This window comes from Pseudonaja textilis, chromosome 2, assembly GCF_049901715.1.
Source record: "Pseudonaja textilis isolate UNSWEBS1 chromosome 2, rPseTex1.2, whole genome shotgun sequence".
NCBI lineage: Eukaryota > Metazoa > Chordata > Lepidosauria > Squamata > Elapidae > Pseudonaja > Pseudonaja textilis.
This window is the reverse complement of record NC_141991.1, coordinates 64,455,145-64,477,805: the sequence shown is the minus strand read 5'-3', so window position 1 is coordinate 64,477,805 and position 22,661 is coordinate 64,455,145. Positions and strand designations below refer to the sequence as shown.

Genomic DNA, 22,661 nt, shown 5'->3' with positions numbered 1-22,661 from the left:
GCAGCATTCCTAAGGACTGGCAAGAAGAAACAAGCATTGGATCAATCCTTCAAAATATAGTTTATACCAATAAGAAAAAAAGGAAGTGCCCTATTCTGTCAATTTAAATTATTACTAAGGGCATTCTTCTCCATTAGACTGAGTAGCCCAAAAAATCCAGAGCATTAAATCAAACACAATATACCTCAACAGTATTTCCAGGCACAATATACCTCAACAGTATTTCCAGCCAGAACTGCTTTGCTAGCAGTTATTGGATAAGGGTAGGAGTTTTAGTGTTTCCACACAGGAACAAAACCTCTTCAATCTTTTTCTTCAAATTAGTAAAAAACTTTTTCTAAAGCCTAAGGCGAAAACTGCTGACTGGGTAGATAAATCCTTTTCAAACTAATTGCCCTGGGCATTCTCATTCCTAAGTAAAACATCCCACAAAGGCCATTAATCAGACAAAAGTTACAGAAGGAACTATTTCTTTTAAAGTCAGGCCATTCACATCAGCTTGGAAATTCAGAGTATGGCTGTAAAATCAATAAAAAGATCAAAGGTATCCCACCTTGTCACCAGCCAGCAGAGGGCACCAGCATGTAAGGCATAAAAAATACCTGGCTAAAAAAAATGTCCCAAATCCTCTAAACCAAAGATCAATATGAGGTACTGCTGGGATTCCCTGTGCTTTGAATGAACAGGCTTAGATCCACATTACATCTTTTCATTCGGAGAGGCAAAACGGAATGCAATTTCCTGATGTCCAACCCTACTAGCCCAGTATAGTAAGGATTGTCTTATAATCTTAGGCCACACATTATTCCAGAAAGCCCAATTACTTTTATGGGAAATAAACTCTATCAGTTGGAGTGCATCTGCTGCTCAGAATTCAAGAGGGCTGAGCTCATTTAACTAAGGAAGTTCACAAACACTGCATTATTCTGCAATTCCTCTATATCCCAGCGGTCCCCAATCCTTTTGGCTGCAAGGATTGGCAGTGCCGGTGGCAGTGCATGGCAGCAATGGGGGTGAATGGGCATTGGTAGAAGTTACCGTGAACGCCCTTTCTATCTATGCTGCGAGAGAGCCCAGGATGGGTTGACTCCTTCCTATGACATCATTTAGCTGAGTCTATACTAAGATATAAAAGCCAGCCCCCGGGAAAGACCCCAGCTTTGGCGAAGATACTTGACAGACTGAAAGGTGTCTCTGAAAGCCCAAAATAAATACAGAAATATGTCTTACCCTCTCCGGACGAATCAAAGGAGGGGCTGGGCTCTCTCGCAGCATAGATAGAAAGGGCGTTCACGGTAACTTCTACCAACGCCCATTCTCCTCCATGCTGCATCGAGAGCCCAGGATGGGACATACCAAAGCTTGCATGTCCACAGGTAGGTCCTCATCTGGCTCATCACACCGACTGTGGAACCACTCGTTGAAGCACCCCTCTGCCAAAGGCTGCAGTCGCCGAGGCAAAAACATTCAGACGGTAGTGTCTGATGAAAGGAGACGGGGATGTCCACGTGGCCGGACGACAAATCTCCTCCAAGGATGCTTGGGTCGCCCAGGCAGCAGAAGTGGCCGCCCTTCTAGTAGAGTGCGCTGTCAGATCTCGGGGAATTGAAAGGGTCGCAGCTTTGTAGGCCTGCTCAATGCAAGATCTGACCCACCTGCTAATAGTAGGAGAAGAGGCCTTGTGCCCCAAGTGAGAAGGGAAAAAGGGAACAAACATGGCTTCCGACTTCCTGAAGGAGGAAGTGCACTTAATGTATATTCTAAGAGCCCTTCTTACGTCTAGCGTGTGCCACTGCCGCTCTAAGTCATGGTGCGGGAGAGGACAGAAGTCAGGCAAAACAATGTCCTGGGACCTGTGAAACCAGGTGTTAACCTTCAGAATAAATGAGGGGTCCAGACGAAGAACAACCCTATCATCGTGAAAGGAACAAAGGTCTTGTCTGATGGAAAGAGCAGCAAGCTTGGAAACCCTCCTGGCAGAAGTGATGGCAACAAGGAACACTACCTTCAGAGTCAGGAAACGGAGAGACACTGTTCTAAGGGGTTCAAAGGGGGGCTTTGTAAGGGCATTAAGGACCAAATGAAGGTCCCAGGAAGGATACCTGTGATCTACTGGAGGGTGCAGGTTGGAAGCCCCTTTCAAAAACCTCCTGACTGAAGTGTGATGGGATAAGGAAGAAAGCGAACTCCATGAAAGGACCGAGGAGAGGGCCGCAACCTGCCTGCATAAGGTGTTGGGGACCAAACCTTTCTCCAGCCCATGCTGAAGCTACGAACTTCTGCCAACTGGGCTGAAGCAGGAGAAAGACCCTCCCTGAGCACCATCGGGAAAAAGCCTTCCAGGTGGCATCATAGATGCGCCTTGTAGAAGGTTTGCAAGAAGCCAGGATAGTGATGATGACCCTTTCAGGAAGATCAGCCTCCTCTAGCCGCTGCCGCTCAAGTGCCACATGGTCAGCTTGAACCACTGGGGCTCTGGGTGGAGCAGGGCCCCCTGGTGAAGGGAGATTAGATGGGCTGGGATCCTCCAAGGAGAAGCCACCAATAAGTTGACCAGGTCCGCAAACCAGGGCCTCCTTGGCCAATAGGGTGCCAGGAGGAGGAGCTCCGCATGTTCCTCCAACATCTTCCGAATTACTGCCGGAATGATGGGAAATGGGGGAAAGGCATAGAGGAGACCCTTGGATCATCTGCACCGAAGAGCATTGGTCCCCTCTGCTCCCTGGCAAGGAAACCTGGTGAAGAATCTGGTGACTTGGGCGTTTTAAGGAGTGGAGAAAAGATCCACCTCCGGTGTTTCAAATCTGAGGGAAAGATCCCTGAATAGAGACGGAGGAATGGACCATTCTGCCTGGTCGACTAGGCTCCTTCTGAGCCAGTCGGCCTGGGAGTTGTCGACCCCAGAGATGTGGTCCACCGAGATCGACAACAGGTGTTGCTCTGCCCATAACCCCAACCGTAGAGCCTCTCCTTTGAGGGCTTTGGACCTCGTCCCCCCTTGCCGGTCGACATGAGCCTTTGTGGCCATGTTGTCCGTAAGGACAAGAACATGAGAGCCAGTCACTGATTGCCTGAAATACTTGAGAGCTAGAAAAATGGCTCTGAGCTCTAGCCAATTTATGGGAAGGGTCTGCTCTGCTCTGGACCAAACGCCCTGAGCTATCTGGCCCTGCATATGGGAACCCCAACCCAGGGGGCTGGCATCGATGGTTATCACTAGCCTGTCTGGGTCCCTGAACAGGAGTCCCCTCCAGATAGATGGGGAATGCCACCAATTGAGAGATCTCTGGATTTGTGGGGGGAGTGGGACCTTGATGGATGAGTGGCTGGTTCCTGCTCGTTGGTAGGGAAGCAGGAACTATTGGAGGGCTCGGGAGAGGAGCCGAGCCCACGGGACGATGCCAATACAGGAGACCATCTCCCCCACAAGTTTGGACAGCAACGACAGGGGGACAATTTGATGTTGCTGGATCTGGCTGATGATCTCTGCAAGGCTCTTTACATGAGCTGGGGACAGGAAAACCTGGCACGACATGGTATCAATAACTGCTCCCAAGTGCTGCAATTTGGTTGTGGGAGAGAGCTGGCTCTTTTTGTTGTTGATGCAAAATCCATGGCTTTGGAGACATGACAGGGTAATTTGCAGATCCCAATGGGCCGCATGGATGGAAGAGGATAGAATGAAACTGTTGTCCAAGTAGCATTGGATCCTCACTAGAATAGAACACAGAGATGCCACCAATGCTGCCAGAACCTTTGTGAAGACCCTTGGAGCCGATGAGAGGTCGAAGGGAAGTGCTCGATACTGGTAATGGGTATTCTGATAACAGAAATGGAGAAACTGGCGATGATGAGGCCAAATTTGGATGTGAAGGTAAGCCTCAGTGAGATCAATGGAAGAGGAGGTCGCCCTCCCGAACGCTCTCTAAAATAGAATGCAGAGTCTGCATTTTAAATTGTCTGTATTTTACAAATTGGTTGAGAAATTTTAGATCAAGGATGGTTCGCCACCCCCCTGAGGCTTTGGGAACGATGAAAAGGCAAGAGTAATGCCCACGTCCCCGTTGAGAAGGGAGAACAGGTTGAAGAGCCCTGATGTCAAGAAGGTGCTGAATGGCCTGATTCATGAGGGCCTGCCTGGAAATGTCCCGAGACACAGGACAGATCAAAAAAAATTTGAGGGGTGGCGTTAGGAAGTCCAATTGTGACCCTGACCTAATAGTGCTGAGCACCCAGGTGTCCGTCGTTGACTCCTCCCATTTGGAGGCAAAGAAAGCTAGGCGACCTCTGATGGGTGGGGAGAATGAGGGATTACTTAGAGCGACGGAAGGAATTACCCCCTCCCCCCCCCGAAAGGGCCGTTTACCAGTAGAAGGTGGTTGCCTGCCAGATGCTTTACCCCGTATTGGTCTTGGCGTTGGGAGTACGGCCTGTGAGAGCGGGGAAAGCGAGATGAGGTCTCCTCTCGGAAGGCAGGAGGGCGATAAGGAGCAGGGCGATAGTGGGCTTTCTTCCCAGAGAAAGAGAGAATTTTATGTTTATCTCTGGTTTCAGTGAGATAAGGTTCCAGAGCATCGCCAAAAAGCTTATCGACTGCGAAAGGAACTGAAGCCAGCTTCCATTTTCGGCGTGACTCCGCCTGCCAATTTCGGAGCCATAAAAGTCTTCTTGCTGCTACAGAAGATGCCATGGCCTTGGATGCAAATTTGGCGGAATTGAGAGTGGCATCCACAGTGAATTCCACCGCTGCAATAATCTTATTACGGTCTTGGTGAGACCAAAGGTCAGAAGCAGGCAATCTATTCTGGAGTTGGCGCAGCCAACATATGGATGCCCTGGTGAAGAAGGATGCTGCTGTTGAAGCCTGAACAGCCCAAGCAGCAGCCTGGTGACTGCGCTTGGTTCAGAGCGTTTATCATCCGGCTTCAGGATATCTTCTGGCTCCATGAGAGTGCCAGAAGATGAGAACGAGGCCAGAACTGGAATGTTAACAGAAGGCACTGCCAGGGCATTGTCCAGAGCTGCGCTGACATTGTAGAAATGCTTATCTAGAGAAGATGGGCGAGGACCTGCCGAAGGAGAAGCGCACTGTTCCTTGACCATGTCCAGGAACAAAATGGGAGAAGGCAAAACCTCTGTATGTACTACAGGCTTGGAGAAGAGCAAATCCCCTTGGCTCCAGGGATTTCCTTGTGGCTCGGGAGCCACTTCCTCTGGCGACAGCTTGGCAGTGACCAAGGCCTTGCTGAGTAATGGCCTGAAGAGAGTAGGTTTGAAGACCAATGCAGAGGATGTCTGCTCTGGGCGAGAATCCTCTTCCTCTGAAAGATTTTGGTCAAAAATCTCACCCTCTTCACACTCTGAATGAGAAGAGTAACTGTGTTCAGGTGGTGAAGGCCTTCCTTCCTCATCAACCTCCTCCCATTCTGGTAGAGAAGAATGGACCCTGAGGTCCTGGAGCCTGTGTAAATCAGGATGATGAGGCAAGGAACTTGTAGATTGAGAAGGGAGAAGGGCCTGAACCCTTTCCAGAGGTTGAAGAATTTGCTTGAAGCCTTCAGCCAATCCCTGACTAATGGCTGATGAGACTACATCTTGGATATCCCTTGGTCTATGCTCAAAGGTAGAGGCAGAAGGCCGAGGCCCGCTGCTGTGGAAGTGAAGGTGGCTTCAGGCCTAGATTGAGGAGAGGTTCGAGGCCTGGAGGGAGGGGGAGGAGCATAGGTAACAGAAGCCTGTTGGAAATAAGGCCCAGATCTGCTTAGATCCTGAGGATCTGATTGTACTGTAAGAGCCTCAGGAGACCAGGATGGAGGATGGAAAGGCTCATAGATAACTTCTTCTCCCCTGGGAGGGCTTGGATGGAGCCCACGAGTATCACCTGAAACATGCTGTAGTTGCACTCCCTTCTGTTGAATAGTTCTGTTGAACTGCCTCTCTAGAGCTGCATGTCTGCGCTTCTCTGCCCTCAATTCAGCCTGAGTTGCCTTCTTAGGGACTAGAGCCTTAGCTTTGATTTTAGCAGCCACCTCCCTCTCGGTGCGTTGCCTACATCTTTTTCTTTTATTGGGCTTAAGAGACTGTTCCACTGGGGGGGAAAGCTCTGCCTGAGCCTTATCTTGCTCCATTTGTAAAATAAAGGCTCTTGCGTTGGAAAGAAGCTGTTTAGAAATCTTTCTATTAAGCCCCTTAGGGTATAAATGGCCCCCGAGCTTACCAAATGGCCGCTCACTTCGTGGTGGAAGGCTTGAATCAAAGATGGCCACTGACTATAGGAAACAGGCTCCAAGATCGAAGAATTGCTCCTTAGGCTATACAGAGCCTTGAGCAAAGGAAAAATGCAGCAACCAGCCACACGATCAGCTGGCTTGTGATCTTATCAGTTTGCCAATCGTTTTTATGATAGCTCCAAACTGCAGGCGTGGGGGAGGTCTGCAGACGCTGCTCAGCTTGCCTGCACACTCTGTGACGCTGCTCCCAACATTGCAGAAGAGAGAGCCCTGCTCTCCTGGAAGAGCAGCTGCCCTGGGAGCTGCTTGAAGAGAGGAAAAAAGTACTGAAGATCGCTGGAGCTTGCTATCTAACAGAATGCTTTCAGAGACACAGCTACTGACTGAAAGGAGCTGAGTCAAAAGCTGAGGTCTCTCCCGGGGGCTGGCTTTTATATCTTAGTACAGACTCCGCTAAATGACATCATAGGAAGGAGTCAACCCATCCTGGGCTCTCGATGCAGCATGGAGGAGAAGGGAAGCATTCATGCTCTCAACCTCATGTGCAAATGAAGCTTCCCACGTGTGTCTGCTGCTTACACGGCCAGATTTCCAGCAGACGGCAGACTGGTACCAATCTGTGGTCCGAGGATTGGGAGAACCCTGTTCTATCCCAGTTAAAAATACAGTTCTATATTTATTTGGAAATAAATCATATCATGCCTTATGAATATATTCCATGACAATTCACATAGCAACAGCAATAATACTAATATTTATATATCACTTAATAGTACTTTACAACACTTCCTAAGCAATTTACATAGAGAACATATGGCCCTCCAACAATCTGGGTCTTCATTTCACCAACCTCGGAAGAATGGAAGGCTGAGTCAACCTTGAGCCGGTCAGGACTGAAGTCCTGGCAGTTGGCAGAATTAGCCTACAATACTGCATTTTAACCATTGTGCCACATGGCTCCTAGTTCAGCTAAGATTTGTCATTCTTATCCTCTCCACTGAGATCTGAATATTGTTTGTGGTTTCAAGCATTCCTTCTTTAGGTTTGCCCTTTACCTCACAAAGAGTTGAAAGGCTGAACTTGGATGAAAAGAGTTTGAAGGGGTTTTTTTTTTGTTTTTTTTGCAATATTTGCTCATATGCTTTTAAATAACTCTAAAAATATGTGGTTTAGGGAGTAATAATGTGGTATGTATTCTGTTAATACGATCATTTTTTTTTATCATTTCCTACCCACGCCTGCCCTGTTTCCCAAATCTGTTCTGGCTGGACCATTTTTCAAAAGTGAGGAAGGAAGAGATTCCACGTTTCTGCAGAAGTTGGCAAAATATCCCATGCTCCATACACAGGAAGAGGCCAGCAGCCACATTTTGCTTGGGGTTCATACAGTACCTGCATTCCACAAACTCGGACTCCTAGTGTAGCTGAGGTGCTCTGTGCGCATTTCTTCATCTGCCGAGCAGCCTTCTCCTCAGAGGCATCATCCCCATGTTGTCTGGTCCCCATTTTCAAGTCAAGAACACAGGGAAATTTGAAATGATGCACCACATTCTCCAGCAAAAGAAATTCTGAGATGCTGGTCAAGGAGAATTTATCTCTTGAATCTCTTTGTTGGTTTCTATTGAAACACCAGGGCTTCTCTCTTGCTTTCTAGAGCAGCGGTCGCCAACTGGTGGGCCACGGCCCACTGGTGGGCCGCAAGAAAATTTGGGTGGGCTGCAGAGAAATGTCACCCCCAGAGCACCCCCTAAAGCAATTAATCCAGGCTGTGCAGGAACACAAGGCTGAGCTGTCCACATGGCCTGCAGGAACCCTCCCCGCCCACTCACTCCTTACCTGGCAAACTTGCCTGCTAAATTGCTATTTTTCCGACCATCAGTTGTTCTGCTGTGCCGGGAGATTTAGATTAGCTAGGAAGCAAGAAATAGTTGGATTTCTTGCTTTTTAAATAGTCTTTAGATCTTCGGCTCTGCTTTTAAGCACAGCCGAACTTCCCTTAAGACTGAAGGTTCTATTATTCAGCGCAGACTCACTGCAAGCAAATTTTATGTGACATACTCAAGTAGCCGATGGCAGATAGATAGATCACTGGATGATTCTGTGAGCAACTCAATCTGTCTGCCAGCTTCGCCTGATTTTGGGTAAAATTTGCTCTTTTTTTAAAATAAAAAAATCAATATTTACATACATGGTGTGTTGTGAATTAATTTTGTGAGCTTGCTTGCTAGCAAATTTTATGTGACAGACTGAGCTAGCCGATGGCAAATAGATAGATCTCTGAATGAATCTGTGATTCTGTGAGCAACTTAATCTGCTTGCCTGCTTTGCCTGATTTTGGGTAAAAGTTGCTATTTGTTAATACAAAATTCAATATTTATATAAATATTTATAATATTTACATACAAGCCATGCCCAGCCAGTCACATGATGACCAAGCCACACCCACAAATTAGGCCATGCCCACAGAACTGGTTAGTGATCCCTGGGCTTTAAAATTATGAGTTTGGTGATCCCAGAGGTCCAAAAGGTTGGCGTCCCCTGTTCTAGAGAACATCCTATCACTGAGCATATGTTCAGACAGACCAATTCAAAAGAGGAACAGAGTACTGTATGTACAACTTGCCACTAAAGATAGGAAGAACATTAATTTTCCCTGTCAGAACTAGTATTTGAGTATTCATGACTGAATACTGTAAATGGCCAGAAGAAAACAATGTTACAGGGAACATATTTGCACCATTATAATCAATACCACCAATGGTATGAAGAACAAAAGCAGACACCCTTATTAGAATCCACACAAATATTGTATAAAAGTGATAATGTTGTAAAACACTATAATATGGCAGATGTTGCCATTTGGAGGATACTGTAGAGCTTTCGTTCCTTAGACTCTGAGCGCATGCGACTCAGTTGTTGCTTGTGGCAACGCAAACTCCAGGGATTAAAGCTGATCTTCTCAGAACTAACACTACTATTTCCATCCAACATCTGAAATGGAACATCTGAATGGAAGCACTTGAGGCTCTTTGTGTCCTGGCTGCTGTTGATACAATATAATATGACATGACATTAAAAAGCTCTGCAATCATTTATAAGAATTGTTACAGCACAGAATAACATTTGGGTTGCTAAACTTAATTCTTTTTTTCTACATAATTCTCTGTAGAAAAAGAATTATATTCTTTTTGTGTAAGTATTAAGGCATTTGGAGGTACCTGCCGAAAAGCCAGTGCCACTCGCTTAGCATGGATCTTTGGTTTTTAAAAGAAATCCAAGAGGATGCTTAAGAAAAGTAATTTCCTACTCATTCGAAGGAAAGCAAAAGAAACCAACCACAAACAACCACCCCCAAAAACACAATCCAGTACCTTTCCGAGGTCTCAGAAGTGAGCCCTGCTTTCTCCTCTTTATGCTCACTACCACTGCCTGATTTGTTGAGGCTCCTGCGGGAGTGTTTACGACGTGGCTGGTCCCTCTCTGGTGTATCATCTTGCTCCAAGGCTTCGCTCTCCACATACGGATATGCTACCAGGTTAATGTAGCCATCACTGTCTCCCTCAAAACAGACAGACACTACACCTGCCAGAAATCAGCCATATGAAGCATGCCTCGCATCAGATTTTTAAATTAGTAGATTAGAAATAATAAAACTACTAATGATTTTTCCAAGGAGCAGATTGGAGAATGAAAATAAGGCTCATAAATCCATTTGTAGAACTACCAAGAAGAAAAAGAAGGGGGCAAGAAACAATCTCTCCAATTTGAATATCTCATACCATAATAAAAAAATATCCCCTATAAATATTTAAGTATTTCCTCTTTTCAGTGGGTTATGTAAAGCTGCGATGGTTTGAAAAAAATAACAGCAGATCTCTGAATGAGTTGCAATAGATCACTGTTTCTAACCCCCACACAATGGTACTTTGGTACTCATCGCTAATTTGTTCTGGGACGAGCGATGAGTACTAAAAACAACAAGTACTGAACAAACCACATGACTTATTATATGACCCTTTATTTTGGCTGGAAGAAATAGCAAGTCACAAGGCAGCCAATGCTAGCAAGCTTACCATACACATCAAGTACCAGGAGAAAGACAAACACTGAGACAAGATTTTTGCTTCCAAACATGTGAAGTACCAAATTCAACAAGGGTTGAAGCAGTCGAACACTGAGGTATGACTGTAGTTTAATTATCGCAGTAAAATGTCTGACTTGTTCCCCCAAACCAGGGTTCCCCAAAGTTGGAGGGACTGCAGAATTGGAGTCCTCATAGAGTTCCATACCAGTTCTTAGTCCTGAAGGTGAGGTGGCTAGAGACAAGACAGTGGTACCCAGGGTTGGTCATCCACCAAAGAAAACAGCCTGGAGTTGTCTTATATTATGGTTGGTATATTATTCTGAAGACGTTTGGTCAGCCAGCCATATATTTACACTGGCTTTAGCATTTTTATCCACCTATCAAGTCCTTCCCAAGAACTTGGGACAGGCAGGTATGCTTGTTTGATGGAGTTAAAGATTATTATTTTCATAATGCTACTGATATTAGTTAAAATAGTAGTTAATTATTTACAAATAATAAATGTTGGGGGAGGTGTCAATGAACAACCAGGAACTTCTTGAAGGGACTGGTGGATGAAGAGTTTGGGCATCCCTACCCTAGATTATTCTACTGATTATGAAAGTTTGGGATAACAAGCAATTGATTTGGAAATGTTATTCCCATTGAGGTCTGTCAATTAAATTGCAGAATTATTTTATTATTAAACATGTATCTTTTGAATTGGACTCCAATTTGTCAAAGTGGATCCCATCAAATTAGTCAACCCAAGCCTAAAATTCTGCCTACCCTTGCAGAAAGCATTCGTTGTACTATAAATGGGGCAATTTAGCTTGAAGAGATATCAACTGTTGGAAAAACTGACCAATGGAAAATGAATTTATATTTTTTAAAAAAGGAAAGAGAAATTCTACACTTTAAAATTTTCTTTTGATTTGGCAGATGACAGATATGCAATAGGTAAAAGTCTACAGATGTAAGAGAAGCAAAGCCAGGGAGAGGAGTAAAAAGAAGAATCAGCCTAGAATCGTTACATAGACATAAACAAAGCCCTCCCCCTTGATTGCAATTGTCCCTTACTTAACAGTAACTATGTGCTGACCATTAGATGAGAAGATTGCTGTGCATGAACTTTTAGGAAGGAATCAGTTAAATTGAATCTTCACATATAGACCTGATGTTTTGCACCTGACAATAGCACAGCAGTTCCCGAATGATGACCATAATGGAGCCTGACCGATCTGATGTTATGGGGGGGCTTTTTGCAGCAGTTGCTAAGTGAAAATAACTGTCATAAAATGAATACAGCGTTTGTTAAGCAAACTCATTCTTCTCTATTGCATGATTTTACTCAAATCCAGAACTGCTAGGTTTGGGCAAAACCATCATGTGACTGTAGTACATTCACAACTGCAGCCATGTTGCCGAGCACCTGAAGTGTGGTCACATGACCACAGTGTGGGGGGGAATCAGAACATCAGATTTGGATTGTAACTCCCGCTTTTCTGGTAGGTCGTATCTTTGAATGGACACTCAGTGGCCAGTTATAAATCAAGGACTATCTGTATATTCCACAACAGTGGAATATATTCTGCCACATGGCAGAAACTATAAAGTTTGATTTATTTATTTTTTTGGTGAAGGGATCAATTTATGGGGTAACATCCTCATCCAACTTATATCCAGCTTTTCCACCCAGATAAACACTGCCTAAAATAAATATTGGCCACCATGATCTACCTAATGCAACAATAAATTTGTATAACTAAATTTTTGTTACAGAGGTAAACAAAATGAGGTTGAGAGTATATATTTAAAGGACCAGCTTTCAAATTCCGAAGTGGATTAAGTGCCTTTTTCGGGAGTAGAAATATAGGGCAGCAATTTACATACTAATGATACACTGTTAAGAGCAACTAAATGTACTTTGGAGTCTGTCTATGAAAGGTATAATAAATATTTCAGTATATTTAGCATAAATTCAGCTCTGGTTATTAATTACTGAGTTTGTGCCCAGATAATGCCCAGATAATGCCTTCCATAAGTCATCCCTGTCCATTTGTTGGCACACTCACAACTTGCACACCAAGCTTAATATTAAAAGCTTTTCCTCATTAAATATTTCCAACACTTTTAATAGGAAAAGCTATGTGGAATTCTGATACATTTATCTTCCTCATTTGCTATAATATGTTGAATATTTTTAAAAATCTGAAGCACTATAGAGAGGTTTGTCTATGTCTGTATGTCTATGGAGAGTTTCAATCATCCCGGTCATAGTTGTCCCAAAGGTGTTTTTTTCAAGAGAAAACTGGACTTTCTGGTTTTTCTGTGAAGATGTTTTGCTTCCCAGCCAAGAAGCTTCTTCAGCTCTCAGAGGATGAGAAGCGAAATGTCTTCAAAGAAAAACCAGCAAGTCCAGTTGCCTCTTGAAAAAGCAGCTTTGAGGCAATTATTTGTGATAAGCATGATATGAAAATTTAAGGAAGACTTTATGTTTACCCAGCCCACACTTTTAACAATTTAAAGGACAGATTTGACATAGTGTACTCAGGCCTGTTAAAATTATGATTTTAACTAGAATGACACAATTCAGTTATTCGTAACACTAGTTAAAAAGATCCAATTAATTATCACTTCCTAATACAAATGTGGGCATGTTGTTTGATACAGCTATTATTCATCTTCATCAGAACTTATATGTTTCATTTTAAGTAAGTCGATATGCTCCACCAATTATAAGGATTTTCATTAAGTTAATTTTCAACAAAAAAATGAGTGTGATTTTTTGTATTTTGTAGCAGAGCAGGAACATTAAGCAAACTACTTCAATTAATTGTGAATGTTTTTGCTATAGTATGCTGGTATAACTATCAACAATTTATTTACTTATTTATATTACTTTTTATGCTTATTTAAGTTTTATACCAAAGGGAAAAAATCAATGAAATAAATATATGCCTTCTAAAACTGGTGATTCTTGTAAATGGTCAAATAGAAATTCTGTTGTTTTTAATCCTCAGGTGTTTTTTCAAGGTATTTGGAGGCTTACCTTTATACTCAGGTGTGAATTCCTTCATTTCTGGAGGCAAAGATTCATAAAAGCGTTGTTCCCTGGTTATGAGAGGTTTGCACACAGTGTGGTCATCGTAGCGCATCATGCTGCTGTGGCCGCCCACCTGATGGCTGAAAGGCTCCAACAGGACCCCTCGGCTTCCTGTGTGGGTTGTGTTCTTGCCATGCTTCCCCACCTCCATGGTTTGACAAACACACATTGCGTAGGGCGCAAGTCACACACCTGGGGCATGGGGAGAGCTGCATGGGGTGGAAGGAGCAGTTTCTCAAGGAGAAAATTATCACCCCTTCGTTAGACCAATAAATGATTAAGCACCAACAGCCTGCAAAACAGAGAAGAAATGCCAAAGACTTGGGTCAAAAGCAATGTAATAAACCCTATATTTTGCTGTAACAATTGTCCGTATTGCATCTGATGAATTGATCCCATGTCAAGGAGTCTGAATAGGTAAGATTCGTTCTAAATTGTACAGTACATCCAATTATACAGTTACGCTCTTATTTGCAATGACTTATCCCACATCATATAAACTAGGCAATTCTTTTACCAGTATAACTTATGGGCACCAAAGACGTGATCCAAACAACATGTGGCTTCCTGATTTACATACTGGATCTCTAACATTAGAAAAAGATGCATTATTTCTTTTTAACCAAAAGTCTCACTAGCACTCTGACTTTCACTAATCTCAATTCCTACTAAAAATGAAATTCTGCACTAATTAAGGAAGGAATCAAACTGTAATGATCCCTAAATTAGATTGGCTTCACCGATTTGGAGTTCTGTGTATGACAGCTGCCATCCTTTGTTTTTTTGTTTTACCCCTTTTTAGATTAAAATTATACATTGTACATTTGGCTGCAATTTAACTTTTCCCAGTAAAACCTTCATCAAGTACAACTGAATAACTGTACAACTAACCCTTTGGATTCATATTTTTTTACAAGTTTTGCTAATTTCTATGCTCTTGACTTTGGGCAAAAATACCAAAAATATGTTTCCTTTTATTTGCTCTGTTCCCTCTCTGTTCCTTCCAAATAGACCAAAAAAAGAATTTCTTCAAAAAAATGTGTTAAATTCTCCAGGTGTATGGCCTAAGGTATGTTTAGAGGTCTGAGCTTTATTTGCACTAGCTTAGCAAAATTCTTTATTTCAGGAGATTTCCAGGAAAAAATAAGTTGGCTGGGAGACTTACTTTTCTCTCTCAAATCTACAACATAGTCTTTTATAGCAATCGCTAAAATTAAAAAAAGTTACATACAGATAACTAGTTATTGGGTCTTTAACTTCTTTTGGTTTACTCACATACTTTTTTCTTTTTCTTTTTTGTACAGCTTATATCACATGTACATTTTTTAAAAAATGTAACTGCTTTTGGCCTAGGCACATGTGGATTACGTTGCTTAGATTTCATTTCTAATGAAATATATTTCAGCAAAATGTGTTGAAAAGCCCCAATTATCCAAATCAAAATGAAATACATTGTCTTGAAATAATATCATGAAAGGGAATAGAAAGGCTGACTATTAATAAAGACGGCTGAAATGAGAATACCCATCATTCACTTCAGGTGATCCATCTGAAAACAGATAAAAGACAACTGGACTACTCTACAATTTCTTTATTAGCAAGCTGCAATTGCTGCTCAGGAAGTTTGTAATTGAAGTTGCAACAGAAGGAAAAAGCTGTGGTGTGTGTGTGTGTTTACTGAGTGTATTTTTAATTCAACAGAATCATACAAATAGTATTGATCCACAATAAACAGGGAACGTATTCTTCCATTTTGTCGTCTTATGTATTTATTCTACTCAATAAAATATCCTTCTGTTCATGGTGAAAGTTGAACTTACAACTTTAAAAAGCAATTATTTCAATAATTTGAAGAATGGTGCTTTGAAGAATCCAATTTTAAACCCCTAAGTGTGAAACTCTCAACTAGGAGATAAAGCTATAAAACAAAACATTAACAAGACAGACACAGCGTTTTGAGGTTACCAAATTATAGTATCAATTAAGAAATACATGTTGCACAAGTATAAATTTCCACTTGTGTGACAGGCTTTTTCATTCTCCCAGTCCAGATTTGAAGGCGAAAATCTGATTCAGAACTAACATGGGTACAAATCTGTCTAACTAAAAAAGGTGCATCTTTTATCTGGATTCACCTAGAACAGGGATGTGAAACTCAAGGCCCGTGGGCTGGATCCAGGCTGCGGGGTGCTTAGATCTGGTCTGTGGGGCTATACTGGAAACAGTAGTGAAGGATCGGCCCGCAGTGCCTCTGTCAGCGAAAATGGAGCATCCCCACACAAGTGATGTCAAACTGGCCACGCCCACCCCGGCCATGCCCACCTGGCCCCCAAGGTCAAACACAACCCTGATGCAGCCCTCAATGAAATCAAGTTTGACACCCCTGATCTAGAATATATATGTTTGAAATGTTTGCTCTGAATCACTTTTTACCCTTTGAAGCAGGTAATTGCACAGTGGTATTTGTTTTTGTTTTATTAACAAGTGTCCTATAATATAATATAGTCTAGTAAAATAGATGAAAATAAAGAGTCTGATTTTATATATTTTCCTGTAACTGCTGGCAATCCCCCCCAATTATACATTTCAGCCCATTGTAGAGACTTAAGAATACAATCAACTGTTCAGCACAAAATGCAGAAATCAAGATGTGTATGTAATATAACATAGTGGGTACTATAGCTACTAATGGCTCAGAGACATCTCTATTCAAGAACAAATTAGTATAAACACTTCAAAAGAACTATTGTCACTTTGCTACATTGACAGATTTAGCCAAAATAAAATGTTCAGTGTTTAAGATACACAGTCTATTTGTAACTAAAACATTAGCTGATTTTTGAACGACATTGCCATCTAATAAAAACTGTTAGATAACCATCTGCAATTGTTCATACTCTTCACAATTTCATGTAAGTGACATTCACATGTAATGATTCCCTACATGGAAATATTTCATACTGAAGCATTAACCAAAGCGGGTTGAAAGTGCAACAGTGGAGATAGGAATAAAAATTCAAAAGTGAACTTGGAATAGGAGAATGGAGCTCTAGTTCTTATTTAACTGACCTTGCCATGCTAAAAAAAATCCAAATGTTTCAGCCTCAAACAAGAAGGAATAGCTCAAGGAGAATTATACAACATTACCCAAACGTTCTGATGAAGCAGCCCGCACGCACGCACATGCGTGCACACACACACACACACACACACACACACACACACAAACGTAAACTTAAAGGGGAAATGCTTAATCATCGATGAACTAAACATAAAACAGATGCAGTATAAATGACTCCAGATGTACAAAATCCACAAAACAGTATAAGTAGACAGCATTTCCTTTTCTCTAACTATAGTGTGAATATTAAATGCAGATATGGGTTCCAAACAAATCATATCTAGATTTGCATGCTGGGGAACCTTACTTAAGGGAGCAAGTTCTCACCATTCATACTTTTGAAGAATATGCTTTTCAAGCTAACAACTCATGCAGCGCGCGCGCGCACACACACACACACACCATTTTGAATGTCATAAAAGTGGGAAGTTTCTTAAATATAATTTCCTGCAGGCCAAAGATTTCTTACAGCACTGAATTCTTCCATGTATTTTTCTTTTTATATACCATTTCCTTTGGCTTCATTATCCATTTAAGTAACAAATTTAAGCTTCAATACTGATCATTAACAAGAACCTTGCTTTGACAAACATGTCCAATCTTCCCCTTCTGCTCCACCACCACTACTACCTTGCTTTGGATGTCAAGGGAGATGCAAAATTCTGATTCTTGCTCTTCTGGAAGCCTCAACCATTGTTATCTAAACTCTGGTGAAGTTGTGACAGGCCCAGCAAGGCAGCCATGGGTATTGCTACAAAAATGGATATTGCTACCAGATGCAAATGATCTTCCTTTACAAGTTTCTAAAGTTAAAGGTAAGCTCTGTATTTGTAATTCATCTCTCACCAGACGTTCTCAAACATATTCCGGTTGCAGAAGTCTGTCCGTCCCCCCCAAGATCCTTTGATTCACAAACCTGGTTACCATGGCATTTCTCTGATTCCCCCTTCCACACAGTGGCTTTCCTGCATTTGCTTTTTGATAGTATTGTTAGGTTGGTGATCAAGATTCTCAGATTGATAGTTTTATTTATTTATTTATTTTATCTATTAAATTCATATGCTGCCCATCTCACCATTTAGCAACTCTGGGCATTTGAGTTTTGAGACAATTCACTCTGTCTTCTCTTTCTGAGGGATTGGAAGTGGCTTGGGAATTGTTGGCCTTCACAGCCATAAACCTGACTCACCTTACCTTGAAGAATGTTTATCTAGGTAACGAGGATTGAAACGTTTTTTAACTCTTATGAAGCAAGATAATATTCGGAAGTGGCTCAAGCAAACTGTATTTCACTGAAATAAAAGGAGAGGAAGTAAAGCACAGTCAGACTTGCCAGATTCCGTTTTGTAGCCTAACTCAATGAAAATACAATTCTAAACTCCTTGCGCAGTTTTTTTTCCCTTTGCTCTCTGGTCTACCTAGTGGAGCTGATACCCAGGGGCCAAAATACATAGGTAGTAACACATAACACCTGCTTTTTGTCTCAGAATCGTTGCAATATGGTATGAAATTAGAAGACATTAACACCTGTCCTTTGCCATGGTCAGATTGTTTTAGAGCTTTTTAGAGCTCTAGGAATTTGATTAATGCATTTCGGGCATCTGGAAGATCTAAACTTTTTCAGAGAGAGCTCAAAGCGGGCATGTGTCTTGAGGCTCCAGTGATCAGTGTAACAGAGATTGGCTTACTAAAATGCAACAGTCATTACTCCTTTTGTATTCTCTGAGACACCTGGTCTTCTCATAACAAAGAGGATAGAAAACTGTTTCTCTAGCTTGTAAAGTGCAACAGGATCTTGCTTTCAATAACTGATAAGTTCTGGAATAGTATAAAACCTAGCAGTCTGAAGTTGCATTTCATCGCGTCCTGCTTTGCTTTGATAAGCAAAGGAATCCCAAGTTATACAGCTATGTTGTGCCATGAATGATATTAACTTTGAATAATAGAATGAAGACTATTTCTGCACTATGGATTTAATTAGCAATTACCATATCACTGACAATAATTTTAATGAAGATGTCTTACTGATTGAATGAGCTTCCTGTAGCCGTCTAATTGTGCATTCATCTCACAACAGTGGTGATATAACTGTAGGCCAAGTTCTGCACTTTATGCAATAAAAGAACGTGACCATGCTGCAGATGTTCTCTGTTTCTTCACAATTATTGGAAATAATGCTATACTACCATTCCACCAGCAGCTTAGTATTGTTTATCTACTTGCTCAAGGAGGGATGATTGGTTTTTATCCCAAGCAAGCAAGAGATGAGAAGGGGGAATATAATAACAACAATAACAACAACATTCTACTTGCCAGACTTATAGTACTGTACTGTTACAGTATCACATGCTTCCATGTTTGTCTCCCTGACTTATGGAAGTCAAATTCGAAGTGAATTAATTTCTAAGACTTCCTCATTCCTCAGCTCCTCCTTCTGCCCAGTCTCCTCATACCATACGTCACTCCATCAACTTTTCCTGAACCAGCCAAGAGTAAATATTTTAAAGACTTCCTCCAATCTAATCCAAATGCTGCAAGTATGTGCAGAAGTCCTCATGATATTCTTCCTCTATAAATGAAAGGTTACAATGAAATCCTTTGGAGAGACTGCATAAACAAATGAGAGCAAATGATTCACATTTGCCCAAGGGCCATCCTAGTGGTTTTGACATAATACCTAATAGGAATGAAACTTATTCTTCCTGTTATGTCTTTGCAGAGGAAAATGTATTATTCATCTTTTTAAAACATCTTATTTATCTAGTATACTGAATTATATATTGCCAAAGTAATGTGAAGCAGAAGGCTAAAGTATACTGCTAAAGCAGTGTGAAGCACATAGGCTCCATGGTACCATTTTTAATGCTTTATTCTCAAAAATCCTAGCATCTCAAACAGTACTCCATGGTGCTGTATAACAGAAACGCTAGACCTCTCTCTCCAGAAAAAAGCTGAATATAGTCCTAAGAAATATAAAATAATACCATGTTCGTTTCCTATCAAACATTTTTCCAAATAAGAATGGTATGTATTGCCTGGAAAACCAAACTTTAGCATAGTTCCATAGGAATACCAAGAGTGAAAGTAATATAGAGCCACTATGGCAAGGCAATCTTACTGTCTCAAACATTTGGACATTTCCATTACTGGTACATAATTTGCATATCGTAACACAAATATTATGAATGTTATAACAATGTTATAACATTCTACTTGCCAGAGTTATAGTACTGTACTGTTACAGTATCACACACTTCCATGTTTGTCTCCCCGACTACAATTGCGCTGAGTTCTCAAGACTATTTTTAATATCACTAAGATAGTATTATAAATTCCTTATATTTCTAGTGTTTAAACCTTTTGCTTAAATCTCAAAAGAACTTTTCTCAAGTAGATCTAGTAAATGATTTGGGGCCACCTGAGTTTTCCATCATGGATCACATTGGGTAACCTGACAAAAAATCTTGATGCAGAGTTGTTGAACATGATATATATATATATATTAAACTTCAAAAATAGTTCTGTTGAATATTTCCTGTCACTGTATTAATTTTAAATATAATATTTGTTTTCATTCATTAAGGGTAGAGTAACTGGGCAGAATATTTGAATTGTGGTCTTAATATTTACACATGAATACCAGCAGCTCTAATTTGATCTTTGCAGTCATGTCATTTACAGGTCTTAAATTAGCTTGTGATTGATCAGTTCCTTCCAAATCAGGAGTGTCAAACTCACATCGTCACGTGATGTACCGGGACTTTTTTCTCCACTAAACCGGGCATGGGCATGGCCAGTATGTGATGCATCCCACCTGTGGGCCAGGAGTTTGACAGCCCCACTTTAAATTTTTCCTACTTATTTCATTAAAGCATTTTGTACTTTTGAATTTCTGTTTGATTTCTCAAGTTCCTAATGCTGCTCCTTCATTTGTTTAACTCTTCTTTCTGTGAATAGTAACTGCTATCTTGGTGTAGTTTATAAAGCCAACTTGCTACTTCCATTGTCTACAAGATATGGTTTTAATATTTAAGTGGCCCTGTTGATAGATCTGAAAACACCATCCACTTCCTGGAGACTTACAGGCTTAAGGTTCTTCCAGATAATATTTTTAAAAGGGCTGCTGGTTGGTAATCTGACCCAATAGCAGTGGAAAAACAGCTGTATTTTGCCATTCTTATTGCTAGAATGTGGCATAAATGGGCTCATTTACATATTCATTTGGACTTATTCTTTGTCTTTGTCCAGCAGTGTTCTAGATGTCATTTGTGCTGCTATATTTCCTGGTGTTCTTCAGAGAAACAAGGAGTCCCTGAGGATCAGATTCTGAAAGGGGCCATTCATTCATGTGCACTTTTATCCAAGATTTTTGTTCCAGGAGGTAGCAATAGCAGTAGCACTAAAGCCACACCACAGTGCTTTTCTGCACTCTCTGACTGGTTTAGAGTCAGCATATTGCCACCTAATAATCTGTCCTCATTTTACTGACCTTAGAAGGATGGAAGGTTGAATCAACTTTGAGTCAATCAGGATTAAACTCCTGGCTTTGGACGGAGATAGCTTGCAAAGGAGATAATGACATTCTTGCTTTCTGTTTGTACTACTAACATATATCTTAAGAGACAAAAGCTGTACCTAAATTAACACTGAAAATCAGACAGACTACAGGTTCTATCCCAGCACTTATCTAAATAAGACTTATGGAAGTCAAATTCTAAGTGTTGAACTAATTTCTAAGACTTCCTCATTCCTCAGCTCCTCCTTCTGCCCAGTCTCCTCACACCATACGTCACTCCATCAACTTTTCCTGAACCAGCCAAGAGTAAATATTTTATAGACTTCCTCCAATCTAATCCAAATGCTGCAAGTATGTGCAGAAGTCCTCATGATATTCTTCCTCTATAAATGAAAGGTTACAATGAAATCCTTTGGAGAGACTGCATAAACAAATGAGAGCAAATGATCCACATTTGCCCAAGGGCCATCCTAGTGGTTTTGACATAATACCTAATAGGAATGAAACTTATTCTTCCTGTTATGTCTTTGCAGAGGAAAATGTATTATTCATCTTTTTAAAACATCTTATTTATCCAGTATACTGAATTATATACTGCTAAAGTAATGTGAAGCAGAAGGCTAAAGTATACTGCTAAAGCAGTGTGAAGCACATAGGCTCCATGGTACCATTTTTAATGCTTTATTCTCAAAAATCCTAGCATCTCAAACAGTATTCCATGGTGCTGTATAAAATCTGTTTCTAACAGAATTTCTGTTAGAGGTCATAGACAGAAACGCTAGACCTTTCTCCAGAAGAAAGCTGAATATAGTCCCAAGAAATATAAAATAATACCATGTTCATTTGCTATCAAACATTTTTCCAAATAAGAATGGTATTTACTGCCTGGAAAACCAAACTTCAGCATAGTTCCATAGGAATACCAAGAGTGAAAGTAATACAGAGCCACTATGGCAAGGCAATCTTACTGTCTCAAACATTTGGACATTTCCATTACTGGTACATAACTTGCATATCGTAACACAAATATTATGTTCTCATATAAATAAAATTCTTAAAATAAAGTTTTCAGGGACAGTGATCAAAGATGAAAGCAATACTGAAGGTGCAATCTCAACATAGACTAACAGATTAATTTTACCTGCCTTGGTTCATAAAATGCACTTTAACATTTACATTAGCAAACATTTTTGAGAAAATCATTTTAGAACTGGCATGCCAATGCCAAAAATCTCATACTAGAAGGCATCACTTAAAGTCTGCAACCCCCTGCCCGCACTTAGTGCAATATTCAAATTATATTAACATTCTTTTGTATCCACTTTGGTTAACAACAACAAAAAAAACCACTCCAAAACTCCCATTTTGGCAGATAATCCTAAAGTACAGGCAGATTAATGTAGGAATTGGTTTTCTTAGGTATTGGTACCCAACAGTTTAGGAAGTTACTACCATTTAGGACTGGGGTCAGAAGTAAACAAGTTTAATGGTACATTTCTTTTAAAATTAATCTAAAAGCAATATAATACCCAGTAGTCAAAATTCTGTACCAAACACTGCATTCTTTACTAAGTCAAGTTTCCATACATATGAAGAAAATATAGGAATACAGAAAATATAGGAATA

General features: G+C 41.0%; 1 protein-coding gene across 4 annotated transcripts in view; it reads right to left on the bottom strand.

The window, feature by feature from the left end:
• Positions 1 to 22,661, bottom strand: part of IP6K1 (inositol hexakisphosphate kinase 1) — a 33,427-nt gene that overhangs the window by 5,870 nt on the left and 4,896 nt on the right. For 2 of the 4 annotated variants that reach the window (XM_026725950.2, XM_087924127.1), the window contains exons 2-5: positions 13,345 to 13,690; positions 9,601 to 9,811; positions 9,100 to 9,272; positions 7,622 to 7,797 (exon numbers count right to left, since the gene is read on the bottom strand). In XM_026725950.2, the coding sequence (XP_026581735.1) occupies positions 7,622 to 7,797; positions 9,100 to 9,272; positions 9,601 to 9,811; positions 13,345 to 13,567 (783 nt within the window). In that variant the 5' untranslated portion in view covers positions 13,568 to 13,690. The remainder of the gene's footprint in view (positions 1 to 7,621; positions 7,798 to 9,099; positions 9,273 to 9,600; positions 9,812 to 13,344; positions 13,691 to 22,661) is intronic. The other 2 variants (XM_026725965.2, XM_087924128.1) reach the window with 2 other exon arrangements.